The sequence below is a fragment of the Musa acuminata genome, chromosome BXJ2-1 (assembly GCF_036884655.1).
Source record: "Musa acuminata AAA Group cultivar baxijiao chromosome BXJ2-1, Cavendish_Baxijiao_AAA, whole genome shotgun sequence".
NCBI lineage: Eukaryota > Viridiplantae > Streptophyta > Magnoliopsida > Zingiberales > Musaceae > Musa > Musa acuminata.
Genome location: NC_088338.1, coordinates 5,482,372 through 5,500,837, shown reverse-complemented (window position 1 = coordinate 5,500,837; position 18,466 = coordinate 5,482,372). Strand labels below are relative to the sequence as shown.

At 36.3% G+C, this 18,466-nt stretch overlaps 1 protein-coding gene across 1 annotated transcript; it reads left to right on the top strand.

Annotated features, from left to right (window-relative positions):
- The first annotated feature begins 1,092 nt into the window (after nt 1–1,092).
- LOC135598588 (ABC transporter F family member 3-like) lies at nt 1,093–15,676 on the top strand. Its single transcript, XM_065092635.1, has 18 exons — nt 1,093–1,364; nt 3,104–3,319; nt 3,586–3,778; nt 5,498–5,706; nt 5,812–5,970; nt 6,837–6,965; nt 7,037–7,138; nt 7,264–7,410; nt 8,125–8,187; nt 8,426–8,472; nt 8,585–8,644; nt 10,109–10,191; nt 11,139–11,233; nt 13,341–13,427; nt 14,361–14,448; nt 14,656–14,741; nt 15,176–15,238; nt 15,322–15,676. Exons 1-18 carry the CDS (start codon nt 1,161–1,163, stop codon nt 15,448–15,450), a joined length of 2,160 nt encoding a protein of 719 aa, XP_064948707.1. The 5' UTR covers nt 1,093–1,160; the 3' UTR covers nt 15,451–15,676.
- Nucleotides 15,677–18,466: the final 2,790 nt, after the last annotated feature.

Genomic DNA, 18,466 nt, shown 5'->3' with positions numbered 1-18,466 from the left:
CAATCCCTCTTACTCGCCCTTCGACAATGGCGAGGAGGAAGCCCCCTCTGCCGCCAGTGAGAAGGGGTGGGGTGGCGGCAATACTATATGGCGAAGGGGGCGGCGGTAATGCTGGAAGGTGGGGTGGCGACGACGGCGCTGGAAGGTCGAGGGGGGAGCCGGACAAGGCGGCGATGATGCTGGCGACAGTAGCAAGGAGGGGCGACGGTAGTGGGTGCGGCGTCGCTCGCGGTGGTAGTAGGTGGCGGAGGCGATGGACAGAGGCGGTCGTCGACGCCGCTCGCGGTGGATGGCTAGTGGAGAGGTATTTTCATCTATTCAACGAAAAAAAAAAGTCTCCATATTATATTTTTTTTAAATCGGTACACTAATTAATTCAGATATCTCAATAAAAATAATTAAAATTAATTATGATTAAAATAAGCTAATTTGAATTTATTGAGAAGAAGATCTTAACATTATAAGGGGCATATATACTACATTAAAAATTCCAATAAAAATATAATGCTTATGTAAATCATAAAAAATCTCATATATACATGGGTATTTGTTGGAATGACGATTTCAACCAGAGATCATGCTGTACCAACTCATCTATCTCGATCAACCAAGTTTAACTCGTACTGATCGAGAAATCAATTATTATCATTCCCGAATCGTCATAGATTTTTTTTATATATATAATAAATTTTTATCAAATTTAAAAACTATTGATATATATTAATATATAATATAATTAAAGATGGCGAGTCGATACTTTTTTACTCTCTTAGAGTTCGAGTCAGACGGGAATTGGCGGAAGCTTCGTATATTAGATTTATTTTATTTATTTATAATATAATATTATTATAATTTATTCATGTCGAGTCTAGTTCAAGAAAAAACATAAGACCATTGATTTCTGTAGCGGTCGGGTGTAACAGTGGTTCGGACCGCTTTCGGTTGTCACCCTTAGGCTTACATTGTCATTACCCAATAATGCAATATCGGGCTCGGTCTATACAACGCCGCATGGGCTCGACATTAGGCGCTCCGGACCGCCATTCTTGGGCCCTATTTAAACCCACGAGTAATGGATGCACCGTTACGGCCGCCTCATAGTGTAACCTCGGTCGGGGCCGATAGAGAGGAGAGGAAGCCGAGCGAAGCGAGAGGTGGCGATGGCGGAAGTGGCGAGCAGGGTGGTGCACGAGGTGCTGGGGCGGAGGGTGGAGGACGTGGACGCGCCCATAATCAACTACATCATCAACGTCCTCGCTGACGACGACTTCGACTTCGGGGCCGACGGTGACGGCGCCTTTGATGCTGTCGGCGAGCTCCTCGTCGACTCAGGATGCGTACAGGACTATGCCGAGTGCCGATCTGTAAGTCTCTGCCAGCTATCGTTGATGAAATTCCGTCTAACCCCCTACAGAGATTTGTGGCGGAATTTTGAATAGCTTCCGAGTTCGTAAATCGATCATCATCCAATTCTTTGAAAGAAACAGGAATCGTGATTTGCTGCTACTCTAGATTGTGTGGACATTTGGGTTTGTTTTTGCGGAGATCCATTTTCTTTATTGTATCGGGTTCATGGGATCTTATTGCAAGGAATCTTTGATAGTTCTGGTGGTTATTCAGATTATTAGTGGTAGATTTGATCAGATTATTCTGCCCTGTCGCTTATGATCGCAAAGCCCATAATATCCATGCTACTGGATCGTCAATGGCACAAAGTTAACAGAATGAACATGGTCTTACTCTTTTGGATGAATATTGGCAGAATATGGTTTGATGACCTTCTGTCTTTCGTCAGATAAGAATGTGACACATCTTGAATATCACTATATATTATATATATCTATTTTCATCTCATGAAGATGGCTAATTGGCCCATATTTGACAACTATTATCTTAGATTTGAGTTGAAGTTTCTGATAATTACATTGAGATGGAGTAGAGTTAGATTTGGCTTAAAGTTCAACCCATTTTTAGTTTAGGTTCGTCCATGGAATACTGAGCCAAATAGATACATAAAGCCTTTTTTTGACCACCATCCACTTGGAAGGAGATGCTTGTAAGGTTGTGAATTACCATTTTTGTGCAAAAGGTTCTTGAACTCTTGCTTATAAAGAAGGCTGCAAATTTGGTTTCTTTTCGATAAAGCAACGAGCAAAATGTTCTCATTAGACATGGCCTTATGGACCAAGGTATTATTTAATAAAGTCTCTAACAGTATCCGAACGTTCCGTGTTGTTCCATTTATATCTCACCAGAACAAGGGTATTTTATGGGAACTTCTAGAGTAGTTGTAGTTATCATCTTCTTCATTATGCTTAAGTTTGCAATCCTGGAATTCTAAGGTTGATAAAGAACGTCCAATTAGTTTACAAAGTGGCTAAAGCTGCCTATTACTTGCGTTTATTTATTTAATCTTCATTTTAACAATGTCTTATCTTACACTGAAGTTTGACATCCATGATTTCTCTGTAAGTCTACTTTTGGAGTTCACCCAAAATACTGAAAAAATATAATTGCCAAAAGAATCAAAGAAATCGGAAGCATGATTTAGAAGTGAAGGACATGAGTTTCACCATAACTTTATTGTGATTTGAAATAATGATTGAGATATAGGGTTTGTCATGTTTGATGATAATGTTCTAACTGTCTTATGGAAAGTATGAATTACTTAATATGAGATTTGAGTCATGAATTTCAATGATTATGCTGACAACTTTAGGTTTTAATTTCCGCGTTTATACTGTCATGCAATTGGGAATTTTTTTTCTCAATATTAGTATAACTGAATAAAAAGGATAAGCAAGAATAGTAACTAGGAATTCTATTTAGTTTCTTTTCTTGGGCTGCACTTTGAACTTAACACTGTCGATCCCTCATTTATGAGTTTTTGCCAGAACATAAATCCATAGTTTTATCCATAGACATAAGCAAACTGTTGTTTATGCTTTCACTAAAAGAAAAACCCTAGTTATTCAGTTATTATGGACGAGATGGTTCTGATAATAAAACTCTGTACTGAGAGCTTATACTCTCAAGAGTATGAATGATGAATTTTGCTTTTACCTTGGTGACATGTCTTTGAATGTTCATTCTGAAAATACAGGTTTGCAGCAAGCTTTCAGAAAGATTTGGAAAACATGGTTTGGTGAAACCTAAACTGGCTGTTCGAAGTTTAGCAACACCTTTGCGAATGAATGATGGGATGGATGCAGATGAAACACCAAAGAAACAGCAGGAAGTGCTTGATGGTCCAATGCTATCTGAACGTGATAAAGCGAAGCTAGAAAGGAAAAAGAGGAAGGAGGAGCGACAAAGAGAGGTAAAAGTTCAATTAGCTTGTCTTGATATCCTTAGGATAAGTAAAGTTGCATTGATCATTATTTTGTCTTGCTACTTGTACCATTTGATTCTGTATTCCATGTCTGAAGTAGCTTGATCATATATCAAAGTAAGCTAGTTTATCAACTTTGCCGCCTGGATTCCGGCAGCTTCTACTCACCATGCACTTATTTAGTTAGGTTTATTTGATTAAATACTCAGATTGTCAATTTTTCTTGTGCTGATCAATAATTTGTTGTTCCTCAGGCTCAATACCAAGTGCATTTGGCTGAAATGGAGGCTGTAAAAGCTGGGATGCCAGTTGTGCTTGTAAATCATGATGGAAGCAATAATGGTCCAGCTGTCAGGGACATCCACATGGAGAACTTTACAGTTTCAGTCGGTGGTCGGGATCTCATTCAAGATGCTTCAGTGACCCTCACATTTGGAAGGCACTATGGTTAGTTCCTGATCATGATGAGATTTAATTTTTTAAGTTTAAACTTTTGGTCTAAACTATAATCGTGCAGTGAGCAAAATATGGTCAGGTGTACCTATATTGGCAAGTCCACTTTCTTAGGAAAGTTGAATCACCCATGTTGACTTTCATCTTTGCATTTTGTTGTGGATGAAAACTTCCCTGTATTCATCTCTGAAATATTACATTCATTTTCTTTAAAAAAACTTGCAGCATTAAACCTAAGTTGCTGTAATGTTGGTTCATTTGAGTGTGACCTGTTGCTGGTATCATCAAATGCTAGTGAAAAAAGAACCGACTTCTCTTATGTATTCTTGGCATATTGACGGAAAGATGAAAATCCTATTTCCTAATTAACTCATCATTGCTGTTCATAGTTGAAGTCTCAACCAAAGTAATATGTGACTTGTATCTCAGTGAATAATGACTAGTTTGCAATTATGTTGGATTTATACTTGGATATGTCTAGGACCTATGCTAGTGTTCTTTCTTTCCAGGAAGTCAAATTTATCTGGTTAGTGTTGTGATGAGAAGGAATTAAAGAATAAGACAACATAATATAACACGGCTATGACATGCGCAATATGTAAAGAAACACAATATATTATAGGTCTTGTATGCTCACATATATTGATGTACTCAGTATGTGTTATGAATGTTTGACTAGAGAAAGACTGCTTGAAGGTTTCGTTGCCATCTCTATGAGTTACATTATCATATCAGACACTTGTCTTCTCTTCTTTTTTCACCTTGCCTTTAGTTCTTCTTTCTGTATATTTTGTCTTGTTCAGTGAGATTGCCCCTGAGAGGTAAGGATCAACAATGTAGATCTTCTAGTTTTGTTGAATTACTGTGTTTGTAATATTGGGATTGGTGAAGAGGATTGCCATAAGGATCTTGGAAGGGAAGCATTGGTTCTAGTGTTAAAAGAGTGGAACACTTGGGATTACTTATCTTTAGTAATTTGTATCAGGCGGATAGCTAACTTGCTTGATGTTATCAACATGGGGACATCTTTTGACAGGATTCTTTGTGCATTAGACAATGTGACTGTAGGTTGCACTAATAATTTGTCAAATATTTTCAAAATAAAATGGAGAAAAAGTGTACATTTACATATCTAAAGTAGCCATGCAAGTATACTTTTATTTCAAAGGGGATCTTAATCAAATTTTTGGATACATGATTTTGGTGTACCTTGTTGTGTCTAAATGGAAAGAGTTGCTGATCATTAATATACTGAGTTTAACAGTAGAGCTGCTGATGATTGGTGTATTTGAGTTTAACAAAATTCTGTAAGTGAGGTTGAGAATATTGGAAAATTTCAGGGTTGAAGAGTTTCTCACAATTGTCGCCTGGCCCCTTTTCCATCTTTTTGTCATATATGTTCAGCATTTCCCAAATTTATATGAGGCGACCAATAATATACCTAAGGTACAGGTACGACTGTTACATTTATTCTGAAGATAAAGAATTCCATACTTGTTATTTAATTTTAACTGAATGTTGAAATTGTACTTTGTTGTTACTTAGTTTTAAACTGAAGATAAGGAATTACATTTATTCTGAAGATAAGGAATTCCATACTTGTCATATATGTTCGGTTACCTTTGCTTTTGTGATATCATGTGTATGTAAGGATCATATGATTGAGATTAATTGTTTCACATGATTATTTTTTTCATGCTTTTCCTGAATCAGGTCTTGTTGGGAGAAATGGTACTGGGAAAACATCTTTTCTGAGACATATGGCCATGCATGCTATTGATGGTATTCCTAAAAACTGTCAAATATTACATGTGGAACAAGAAGTTGCTGGAGATGATACAACAGCTCTGCAATGTGTCCTAAACTCCGATGTTGAGAGGATGAGGCTCTTGGAAGAAGAAGCTCATTTACTTTCTCAGCAGGTTATTGCTGTTCTATTCGCTTTCTCTGCTTTTCAACTGTATTTTCATTTTTTTTGCTGATTTCTTACTCTATTACTAATTTGGTATAATTACTATTCCCTGAAGAGAGAACTAGAATATGAGGAAGAAACAGGAAAGAGTAATGGTAAAGTTAATGGCGGGATGAATAAAGATGCAATTTCAAAGAGGCTTGAGGAGGTATACAAAAGGCTTGAGTTCATTGATGCAGATTCTGCAGAGTCACGTGGCTCATCAATTCTGGCGGTCAGTCCTAAAACCTATCCAATTATTGGTTACTAAACAAGTTTTCTTTTTTATATTGAACTAAAATTTATTTCTGCTACATCTGTTTTGTGATGAAACGACGTTATTTCTTAGGTTTATTGGAAGCAGTTTTTGTTTTAATGCCAAGAAGGATCCTTTGTTAGATTATAAGTTGCTATAACCTGCATTACTCAGATAACAAGTTGCTGGATCCTGTAACCTTTCTTGAGTAGGAAGATATAATCAAGGAATAAGATACAGGAATTTGTAGACTGATTTTCCTTGTATATTTGAGTTTTTGGAGTTGAATTAATACAATCCATTATTTAAACGAAAAACCTGTCCCATTGGTTAGCCAATTGGTAGCAACATTTTCTCCTCTAATGTGATGCTTGGGCCCGGTCCCTGGCACTCGGTGCAACTGGACCCCACCTAGTCCACTCTCAGCTGCCTGGTTTCTTCTGCCAAAAAGAAAGAAACACCTATTTAGAAATTTGGGGACCAAGTGATCTTTCATGGCTCTTGATCCATTAGCCTCTTAAAAAACTTCTACTTGCATGAGAGAAACCCCATTAACATGCTGGTTGTGGCCAATATGATCCTTCTATTCTAAAAAAAATGTCACAGGGATATGCTTCACGCACTGCAAAATGTTAATATGGTTATTAATTTATGTTGACATCCATGAAATTTTCCATAACTGCTGCTACATGTGCTACTTACTATATCCATAGCCAATCTTTGAAAAGAAAGAAGGATTGAGTATTTAAGTCTATTTATTATTTTGTTTGATTATCCACAGCTTTCTTCTAATTGTTCATATTAATGACAGCTGCATATAATTGCATGTTCATGAATGTTTTCAGGGTCTTAGTTTCACTCCCGAGATGCAGAAAAGGCCTACAAAAGCATTTTCTGGTGGATGGCGTATGCGTATAGCTCTAGCACGTGCACTATTTATTGAGCCTGATCTTCTATTGCTTGATGAACCTACGGTAATTTATTATGGTTGTATACCTTTTCTTTATTCTTCATGGTTGAATTTAATGAAGATGTGACTCTGCAGAATCATCTTGATCTTCATGCTGTATTGTGGTTGGAATCCTACCTAGTGAAGTGGCCAAAGACGTTTATTGTAGTTTCTCATGCAAGAGAGTTTTTGAATACGGTAGCTATCTATTCACGTTCTCAAAAAAAAAAAAGTTCCATAAAGTTGTTTGTGTTCTGCAAAATCTTGTATGAGGAGGGGAAATCATATTCTTATCCCGTAATGACCAAGTTAACATATTGCAGGTAGTTACAGATATTTTACACTTACATGGAAAAAAGCTTACTGCTTACAAAGGGGACTATGATACGTTTGAGAGGACAAAAGCTGAGCAGCTCCAAAACCAACAAAAGGCCTTCGAATCAAGTGAGAAGGCTAGAGCACACATGCAGGTGTGCCTTTTTCCATGCAAATTGTTATTTCTATGGCAGTGCAGATCCTCTAGAGACTTATTCATGATTTACTATTTAAGTTATTAGAGTTTGGTGTTCTAATAACAACCTTTCAGGCTACACGAAACAACTGTCTGATATGTGGGTTTCCTTGTGTTAGCCATTTGTCGTTTGTGATGGCTTGGAAGAAACGATATGAAAACACCGAAAATTGTTATGATGTTAGACCAGGAACTATTTTGGGGATGAATTTTAGCTGCATTATTTTCAGCCTTTTTTGAAATGATTCAGCAGTAAAATCAAATCTTGCCTCATGATAGCAAAAGAAAATTTTTGTATTGTTTTGCAGTTATCAAGATGTGAATAACTCTAAAATTATGGCAAAGAAATGCTTGACTTGTGTATAAGATGCATCTGGATCATTATTAATTGAAAATACCATATTCTGTTTAATAGCCTTTTTTTTATAGTTGTTTTTGTCAATATAGCTTTCATATGAATTAAAGCAGACTAAAAAAGATGATCCCAAGCTGCATACATTTTGAACTAATATATTCTTTTATGTATGAACCTATTGCATGATTTTTTTTTTCATAGAACAGTATGATCTTTTTTTTCTGTAAATCAGACTATTTTGAAATTAAACATTGATAATTGTTATAATTTTTTTTCTTGCAAATGATTCATAATATAAATTTATCTTTCTTTATGCAGGCTTTTATTGATAAGTTCCGGTACAATGCCAAGCGGGCATCTCTTGTTCAGTCAAGAATCAAGGTGCTTATCGACACATTCCATTAGGATATCAAAACTTTGATAACTTTAAGTCTAAAATTATTGTAACTTCTGTCAGACGTGTGTTAGAAGATGATTGCGATCCTCAAATGCTGTTTCAATTGCCTTTGTCATCTAATATGTGGATTTTGTTCATCCTAGTATGAAGTGTTTTTTAATTTTTAGTCATTTGCTACCTCTGCAATGCTATTACTGATGATTGAAATTGTAAATTATCCAGGCACTTGACCGAATGGGTACTGTAGATGCAGTTATTAATGATCCAGAGTATTGCCTCTTTTCATAATAAAGATGATTTATTTGCACACTGACATAATCTTTTTTGCTTATTCAAGTTACTTATATATTACTTAAGCTGAAATTTTCTATTCTTTTTCAGCTACAAATTTGATTTCCCAACTCCCGATGATAGACCAGGGCCTCCAATCATAAGTTTCAGGTATTATTTTGTATATGAACGATGATTATCATCTTCTTTATGCATGGAGGGAGTAACACTTATAATCTATACATTTCCATTATGAAGTAATAATGTCTTCTGTTGAAGTCTTTGGCTTTCATATGCTTAACGGTATTATGCGAAAAATCAATTAGTCTAGGAACCCAATTAGTGTGTTTCTTTTATAATTTAGCTAACCCTTTTGTAATATGGCCCCTATTTACTGTTTTTAGTTTGCTCTGAGCCTGCTATTCCTCCTCATCTTATTGTCTAGGATTACCATGTAAAACAGTTTCTTTGTCAAAATTTGACAAATGGGAGAAACTACTACTTTATTAGTGTAGGGGTAGGTGAAGTAATAGAAAAAATGTTTTGACATAAGAATTTAAATCTCAGTCCAATAGTGGTTTTGGTGACGCGCCAGGCTGAGAGGATATCGATATACCAACCCGTAACACTTGATTTTGAGCTATATCAATTATTTAGTAAAATAATTGTATAATAATGAGCAAGGTTTGACTTAACGGTCCTAGCCGGTGTGCCAGCTGGTCAGCGGCACAACACATGCCACTCCGTACTGGTATATCGACACATGGTATGTCGGTGCATACTGATGTTTCGACGAGGAAGAAAAAGAGGTCGAAGAGGAAAGTCCAGTAGAGGAATAGAAGAGGAAGAAGGAGAAAGGAAGAAGGAAGAAGAAGAAGAAAGAAAAGGAGGAGAAGAAGTGCAGCGATACCTGGGAAGCAGCGGTAGCAGCGGCAGCGTTGAAGGGAAGCAGTAGCATTACCGCGACGAAGTGGCGGTGTCGCTGCAGCATTGCAGCGGTGAAGAGGTAGCGTCGCTACAGCATCGCAGTGGCGAAGAGACAGCATCGTTGCAGCATCGCCATGGTGAATCAGCAAAGAGGTAGCATTGCTGCAGCGGTAAAGCGGCGAAGAGGCAATGTCACAGCTTCGTATGCGAGAAGAGCCCTAATTTATTTATTTTTTAACATTGAAATGGATTGGGGTCACCACTTTTTGTTTTTTTTATTATTTTAATGCAGACTGCCCGAAACGGGGTGGTTCGCTTATTGGTCCACACCCGGACCGGTACATACCTCTAAAACCATACTATTTCGGGCGGTACAACAATCCCTGATAATAAGTCATATTATACTGATATTGAGCTATATGTTACCATACTAGCACTTGGTTGGACTTGTAAACACCCGTCCGTGCCAACTAGAATGGCACTAGAATGCTCGAGATTTGAAATCTTGGTTTAAGGTATATGACATTTTTGTTCTTATCATTTGTTTCTGTTCTATTAGTAGTTATGATTTTTTTATAAAATATAATTGTTTTATCAGTGTTTGCTTTCTACATTGGTTTTTTTTATTACCAAAACTTTGAACTATGTTTTTCCAACTTTATGATCTGAGTTTTATCGAGAAGTTTACAATCTTGTATGTGGTTGCAGTGATGTATCATTTGGTTATCCAGGAGGGCCTCTTTTGTTTAAGAATTTGAATTTTGGAATTGATCTTGACAGCCGCATAGCAAGTAAGAACTTACTCATTATGATTCTGATGTGCAGCCAAAATATATACTTAGATCTCTTTAATAAAATTATTACTTCTCTGTTGTTGGTATGTTTCTCTATTATTGTGAAGGTATAGTTTATCATGACTATTTGTATGATGTGAACTTGCATTAGGTCTCAGGGAGGTGAAAATGACAGCTTTGTAGCTGTTTGTTGATGGTCATTTTCTTGTCAAAGCTATAATAAATCCCATTGCCTTATTTTATATGAATATCATTTTCATATGGTGTCATGGTCTAAATTATCATGACAGTTCTTCAACTTTGGATGTTGTTCTGAATTAGTTCTTAGATTATTTTTTTTCTGTGAAAAGGGATACTTGAACTATTGATCCATAGAAATCATATCCTTCATTTTTTTATTGACAATGTTACTGATGGAAAGATGAGTTATATTCACAATCAGCTTAATTTTTTGCCAACATCGCTTAAAAAATGCACATGGCATCCATGTGATATCAATCACTAGTTTAATGCTTAAACTAATCTGAAAACCTAAGTTTATGATCTTAATTCCAAAATCTTCAATGTTTGATTTTAATTTTTCCATTGATCTATTGCTGACTGTACACTATTTGGATGGTTAATTCCAAGTCAGAAAAAAATACAAAGTTACTTGTGACTTCACAAGTGACTGAAGGATTTGATTGCTATGGTACTAATAGTACCAGGACCACTTAAAAAAAGAACCAATTTGATGTGGCACCCAAACAATGAAGGATTTATCTAGATAAGTTAGCCTGTCATTGCCATTTTACTTTGCTTCTTGGTAGTTTGGTTCATATTACTTCTAGTCAATATGTCTTGTATTTATAAAATAGAAATTTTGTTTATTGTTGGAATTTTTTCTATTACTTCCTGTCAGTTTATTTTCTTTTCCCCTAACAAGATATCTTAATTGAATTCAGTGGTTGGTCCAAATGGTATTGGCAAGTCAACCATACTCAAATTAATATCCGGAGAACTTCAACCAACTTCCGGAACAATGTTTCGTTCTGCAAAGGTACTGTGCTATTCAATCCCTTGATTATATTGTCTTTCCAGGTGGAGCTCTCTTTTTAATTTATTTTTGCGGGATCATAGTGGAGCTCTGGTGGGAATCTGAACTAAACATATTCCTACTATGGTTTTCTTCCCTGGATACATATGCAAAGTGCATTTGATTGATGTGGATTGAGCATTTGATATAGGAAATTTCTTGATTTTAAGTGCTTCTGCCTTACCAAGTATTTAATTTCCATGATGTATTGTTGTGCTGAATTGTGGTTGTAAGAAGAAAAAAAAACAACCAAGGGAAGGGGAGGGAAAAATGATAGATAAAGAAAAACTGCACCACCTTTGATCTGGCTTATTTATGGACAAACTTTTGTACAATCAAATACATTTGTTTTCACTACATTAAGAGAAGGCAAAATGGACAAAAAGCAGATACTGCAATTGAGTTTGACCAAATTTTCTGGTTTGTTTTGAACCTTCAGGTTTCTATAACAAAATATAAATGAAAAATAGTGGAAAATCTCGGTTCTTCCCTGGCTTTGTTGATCTGGTGTTACACAATCCACATATACATTGAGTAGCCATGTCCTCTTTGTTGCAGCTGGATGAATAGAAATGTGTTGGGCTTTTTGGAGGTCACTAGAGTTGTGATGGTGTGTATAAGATATTTGCTTTGCCCTCAATTAATGTCGTCTTTTGTGCACTTTGGTCAGGACACCTCTTGACCCTTTGACAAAGGAAATGACAGTAAGAACACGAGATCAACAAAAGCTTGGTAGAGAAAAAGTGTCTCAGATAAAAAAGGAAGAGAGAGAGAGTCCAAAATAAAACAGTGACGGGGAAAGGAATAAGGTGGGAAGGTTTCTAGGAATTCTGGGTAATGGGAGACAATTTGATGGTTGTACTCTCTTTGCATGCAATTTATTAATTGAGGAATAGAAAAGGATGTTCAAAATTGTGATATATTTTTTTTGTGTGTGACAGATTGGTAATGGGAGGAATAAAGAGGCAGATGTGCCATGTGACTTGCCAGTATGACTATAGGATCTGAGTGGAGTATTATTGAGAACATCATATGGTTTATTAAAATTTAAATAATAGACGAGGTTGCTTAATTCTAACCATGCTATCGTGGGTCATGAAGACTCTTACAATGTACAACTGATGCTTATGTCCTGCTTTGACAAAAGCTTGTGAAACTAGCTGGCTATAGATTTGTTTATTTCCATAGTTTGTCTTTATTTATTATTTGGCTTATCAACCCTTCAGTTACTGATGGTCTGGAATAGGGCATATGGTTTTTTTTGGTGTGCCAATGCAAAACTTAGCATCATTTTGCATCATCATTTTAAAGTTCCTACATAAAATATGTTAATCAGAATTTGTAAGTATAAAGGTAAGTTAGTGTTAAAAAATAACTTTGATTTGTGGTTATGTTTCTGCTTGGTAGAAATTTCTGTTCTTTTTTTATAATCTGCTGCGGCTTGCCACCTTGTGGTCCCAAACTAGAGTGATGGTGGAGATAAGCTATGGGACAGTGGCAAAATTAAATGTGCTTGAACAAAATTTTAACCTAGGGTGTAGGGTCGGTAATCAAGAAGACCTGAATTGTATGATGGTAAGGGTAGGTTTCCATGGCTATCTGAATAACACGATGCAAAAGGTAGGTTTCCGTGGCAAAGGCCAGTGTGCAGATATCAGTACACACTTTTTGTACGTTAATTTGAGTGTAATCAAGGGTTTTGCTATTAGGGGTTTCAACGTGGTTGCTATAGGGTTTTGCCATATATAAAAACAGAAATTTGTACAACATGGCTTCTTATTGCATTATTCAATTTCTTCTTACTCTCCCTTGCTTTCTGATGATTGGGTGGCTTCCATGCTGAGGAGAGGCATGCAAAACATAGCAATCAATATGCATTTCTTTCTGTGGGTGTGAGCCCTTGAGCTGTTTATTTCTTTGTGCTTCAGTTGGCAACCTGATATTGAGGTTGACTCTTCTCTAATTTGCATTAGGATTGTATTATATGTGAGCAATTGAATATCTATCTCTATTTGTGCAAATTATGATGTTCTTGGACCATTGCTTTGACAATTTAAATTTGTTTCCACAGGTTCGCATGGCTGTATTTAGTCAGCACCACGTAGATGGGCTTGACTTATCTTCAAATCCCTTACTCTACATGATGCGATGCTATCCGGTAAGGACTACTCGTAATTTGTCTTGGCTTGTTGCTTCATATAAAAAAACATACTGACCAACAACCAACCTTGAAATGGACCCAGACACAAGGACTGCAAAATGATCTTGATGAAATGGAATCTTTTGTTTTAGTTCCTCTACTAGATACCATCAGGTGCCATGGGTATCTTGGGATTTTGGATTTCTTAAGGAACCTTTAGTGTTTCATGAAAAGTTGTGTCATAAGTATCTTAAGAATATTAGAGTTACATAGTATTGCATCAACTTGTGAAACAACTTATTTTTTCTCTAGATTTGTGCGAAAAACTTCGACCATTAGACTTAAGAAAGCTTATATAGTTCTTAGCTTTAAATGCTTCTTTGATTGCTGAAGCTATGTTTTTTGTGTTTTACATGTTAAGTCAGATTGCATGATGATATCATGATGCTGGCCTTTTGGATTTTATAGATCTTTGTTAAAATGGATATACAACTGTACATTGTTATAGTTTTAACTAGAGGGAATGGTTAGTGGAACAGCAAAGAGCTTCTAGTTGGTGGTTAAAAATAGTTGGACAATTGAGTGACAAACTGGAACATCTGTGATCTACAGATGTATGACTATCCAATTGAAGTAATGTCAAAGCTATTTTCGCTGGTTTGATGGGCAAATTGAGTGACAAGTCCATTTACCTCTCAATGCATAAGAGGTACTTGATATTGAGTGTTTAAGTTTGTTTTAGATTGTGCAAAACTGTGGTTTTTTGGGCGCTTTCTGAAGCACAATTCAACTTGATGCTGATTATTGACTTGGAAACTCTCTGATAGGTATTTAAAACCCAGTCTTGGAACGATCAGTAGACAAACTATTGATTACACTATAGATGTGAACATGCACTGCCTTCAATTGGTGTATCGCCATATTTGTAATTGGTATTTTCATACATTGCAGGGAGTACCTGAACAGAAACTTAGGGCTCATTTGGGTTCATTTGGTGTGACAGGCAATCTTGCACTTCAGCCAATGTACACACTATCAGGTAACTGTTAAACTGGTTTTGTCTATTGATGAAACTTGGCAAATCATTGGTCAGTTGTCTTAAAATATGCTGCTTTACGATTTTTTACTGTGCTCATGCCTATTGTGTTTCTGGATTTCTAAGAACTTACTGAATCTACTCAAATTCAGGCTTATTTAACTATATTGTCCACAGTTTTGAGCTCCAAATTCTTCCCCTTTTATTCAGGTGGTCAGAAGAGCAGGGTGGCATTTGCAAAGATCACTTTCAAGAAGCCACATATAGTTCTGCTTGATGAGCCATCCAACCATCTAGTAAGTAGATCAGAGTAAAGAGTAGTAGTTTCATACCTTCCTTCATGTTATACATTTAGCATTTAGTATTTCATTTATGACAAATGCAGAACATCAGGACCACCGGATTAAATAAATACTAGATGTTTAAAAATGTAAACTTTAGTATATTCCTGAATAATCTGACCTATATATATTTTTGTATTGCAAAACCTTCCCTACCTCTTGGTGCTGTGAACATTCTGACTCTCCATCTTTCTTACCTATGGTCCTGAAACATTGTGCTTTTTTGTAACCACCACCTTTATCTTGTATCCATTCATGGAAAACGTACTATTCCATAAGGCCGAAGATTAAACTGTGGTACATGTTTGATTCCATCCTTTCTTGATGTGTTGCAAGCTTACATCACAAGGAATTGGTCATTGCTGAGACATGTAATTGATGTTTTCCAGGACTTGGATGCGGTTGAAGCACTCATCCAGGGTCTTGTGATCTTCCAAGGAGGGGTTCTAATGGTATAATATCTTGCCACAACCTTCTAAATAGTTAGTTCAATAGTAGATGCATGCGCCTTTGTCTCAACATGTGTTTTGTGCAGGTGAGTCATGATGAACATTTGATATCTGGAAGTGTGGGCGAGCTGTGGGTGGTTGCGGAGGGCAGGGTGGCACCTTTCTCGGGGACATTCCAGGATTACAAGAAGAAGCTCAAGGCTTCTGGAATTTAGGTCATTAACCAACTAAATGTGCCATCCCGTAGCCCATAAAGTAAAATTGTTTTTTCCCATAAATTTTGTTGTTACACATAGGACATCCGATGTATTGTGATTTTGGGCTGTGTCGAAGATTCTTGTGAACAATATAAAATTTTTGGTTTACAAAAATGTTTGAAGTAAACCAAATCAGTTACCATTAAAAGAAACATACTGCATCAAATCAATATTAGTTTTTATATTTTAGGGCATTATATTACGTGTTATGTTAATTTATATATTTATTATATTAATAAAGATAAATTTTATAAGAAATTATATATGTCTGAACTTAATTCTTTTACTTGTTATTTCACTGTCTGATTCGGTTTAATTGGATGGGTTTTCTTGAAGGGTGATTTCCTTGAAAGTCATTTTTAGGGTTTTTTTGGTTGATGCCTTCTATTTTAATTTTTTTTATATGATGTTTATTTTTTTAATATTTTAAATGTTTTTCGATAGAGGCATACGATTATGCGACTAGGGATATTTAGAATATAAAAAAAAACACTAAATGTGATAACTAAAAAGAAATTTGTTATTAGGAACCCTCTCGTTGCTATTGATATTCCTTTATTATTGGTAATAATTTTTAAAATAATAAAAATATAAATATACTATTTTAACTTTAAAATTTATTTTTATTAATAATAAATAGATAAAAATCTACTTCTCCCCCCTTTGCCTCCCCTACTCATAAGTGTATTTCGTTCATTTTGTATAGTGATATTTTTAGGATATTAAAAAAAATTAAAATAAAATTATAAATAGTAAAAGTAAAGAAAAATTACCAATAGATTTTTACAACTAAAAATAGAACATTCAGAAATCAACTTTTCAAATCAAACCAGAGAGAGGAAATAAATGCACCAATTTGGTCGTTTTCCCGGTTTGGTCGGTTTATTCGCACAACTCGTAAGAACTCTTGAGTCGGTCGCCATTGCCCGCACGCATCCATTTGCTTGACCGACCGACCGACCGCAGGCCAAGACATGATACAGCGGCCAAAACACCCTCTCGTGTCCTTCTCCCAATTAAAACTCTGCCGGCCTTCTGTTTCCTGTGTGTCTTTCTTCTAGGGTTCCGCTCTTAAAAGACGAAACGGAAATAAGTCTTCAATTCTCCACTCCTCGATCTCGGTCTCACCTATGGCGATGGAGAGCTCGAGCTTCCTGTCCTGCGACAAGCTGGACCGCGTTGTGAATTGGGTCGGGGCGAGCGTCTCCTCAGCGTTCTTCGCCTCCCTCGAGCGCTGCTCATGCATCACTCTCAGCACCACCGACAACGACGACGAGGTGGAGGAGGAGGCTAAGGACCGCCCTCTGATGCTCACCAAGCCGGTTGCCATCGACGGCCCCGACGACGCCACCTCCCCTGCTGTTTCCACCAACCCTAGCGTCGTTGACAAGCTGCCCCCTGTCTAGTTCCTGATCCTTGCATCATCGGTAATCGAAACTAGTTACCACGCTTCCTGCTTGCATGCTCGGACGAAATTAGCGTCCTGTAGTTATCAACTTGTATGAGGTAAGGGGATGGTGTGAATATATAGTTATGTGTTTATATACAAGTTTGAATCTTGCATTAGTTTTAAGTTTCTCAAGGTGTGCGATGTTATGTTATGTATTCTTCTATGGTTGGACACAACAGATTTTAAGTATATGAAATCTGTACGTAATGCTTGTGGTCTTTATACATCAATTGAGTATCAACTATGCATGCTATTTTGTGTTGCCATAAATTCTTTGTAATCCTTCTCTACTTATCAGTATACTACACTGGGATGTCCGGTTTTTAAGTGAAAGGATAAGAGGTTTTATCCGTGGGTTTTTGCATAATAACCTGCTCTCAGTGGCCAACCTGATCGCTGCTGTTGTCATTCTTTTTCTACCATGTATGCGGTGAAGGAAGAATATTGAGGTAATTCGAGTGTTTTGGTTTATCTCTTCACCTAGTTGTATCCCGTTAGGGCAGGTGGGTATAAGAAAAATCTGTCGAGTGTGAAGTTATTGGTTTTTACCTCTGGAATCTTGCATATTATGTCTTGGATCATTGAATGCATAGCTAGTTAATGTTTTCTATAGTGTCGATTAACTAATGACATTTCTATTTTGATTTCCATGATCTTTTTCCAATCAATATCTAGTTATTACCAAGTTGCATTGGGATACAGGGGTTTTTCTTTTGTTTGTAAAACTGCTCTCAGTAGATAATCTGATCACTGCTATTAACACTCGTTTTCTAGTATGCTTGCAGTGGAAGCAAAATGATGAAGTTATGCAGTAATGTTCATTCATTTCATGGTTCAAATCCAAAAAAAGCAACACTGTTGCTATTAGAATTTTGACCAAAAAGTGAATAACGTGTTATTTTTATTTTCCAATGTGACTTGGACAGATTGCCTGAGAGATTGATTCTGGAGCGAACATTTCCTAGAATCAACCTATGCATATTTAAATGCTAAATTTCTGACTCTAGGCATTGTAACAAAGTAGATACTTTGTGCCACATATTCTTGTGTGTTTCTTTGGGGCTGAGCTTGATATCAATTAGTCTTTTGATGAATGGCCAAGCAGAGTTTACATGAGAGCTACAATGGCTTTTGTAATCGGCTATTGGCAAGAAACTCTAATGGGTTACTTAGAATCTTGTAGGGCCATACATTATTTATTCGACAACCAATAGTTGTCATGTCAATAAAAAAAAAAAAAAAAAACTATAGAGAGAACTGAATCTTACAAAATGTAGATGATATTAGCTTCCGATATTAAACTTCTAATGCGTACCAAATATTCTATAAATGAGTTTCAGAAGTGTTAGGCACAAATATAAAATTGATATACATATTTCATTGGAAATACAACGTTTTCTATGTATTGTCAAATTGAAGTTGTAGTCAATTTTATTTACTCAAGTTCATTCTTTTCGAAGTTCCATGTCACAGTGGGTTTGACATTTTCAAGGCAATTATTCAGACCAATCTCAAATTATGGTT

Excerpts from the sequence above, each read along its gene's own strand:
- LOC135598588 (XM_065092635.1), top strand. The coding sequence starts at position 1,161 with ATGGCGGAAGTGGCGAGCAGGGTGGTGCACGAGGTGCTGGGGCGGAGG. Across the intron at positions 13,428-14,360 it reads ACATGATGCGATGCTATCCG|GGAGTACCTGAACAGAAACT; the intron begins GTAAGGACTACT and ends CATACATTGCAG. Across the intron at positions 14,742-15,175 it reads ATGAGCCATCCAACCATCTA|GACTTGGATGCGGTTGAAGC; the intron begins GTAAGTAGATCA and ends GATGTTTTCCAG.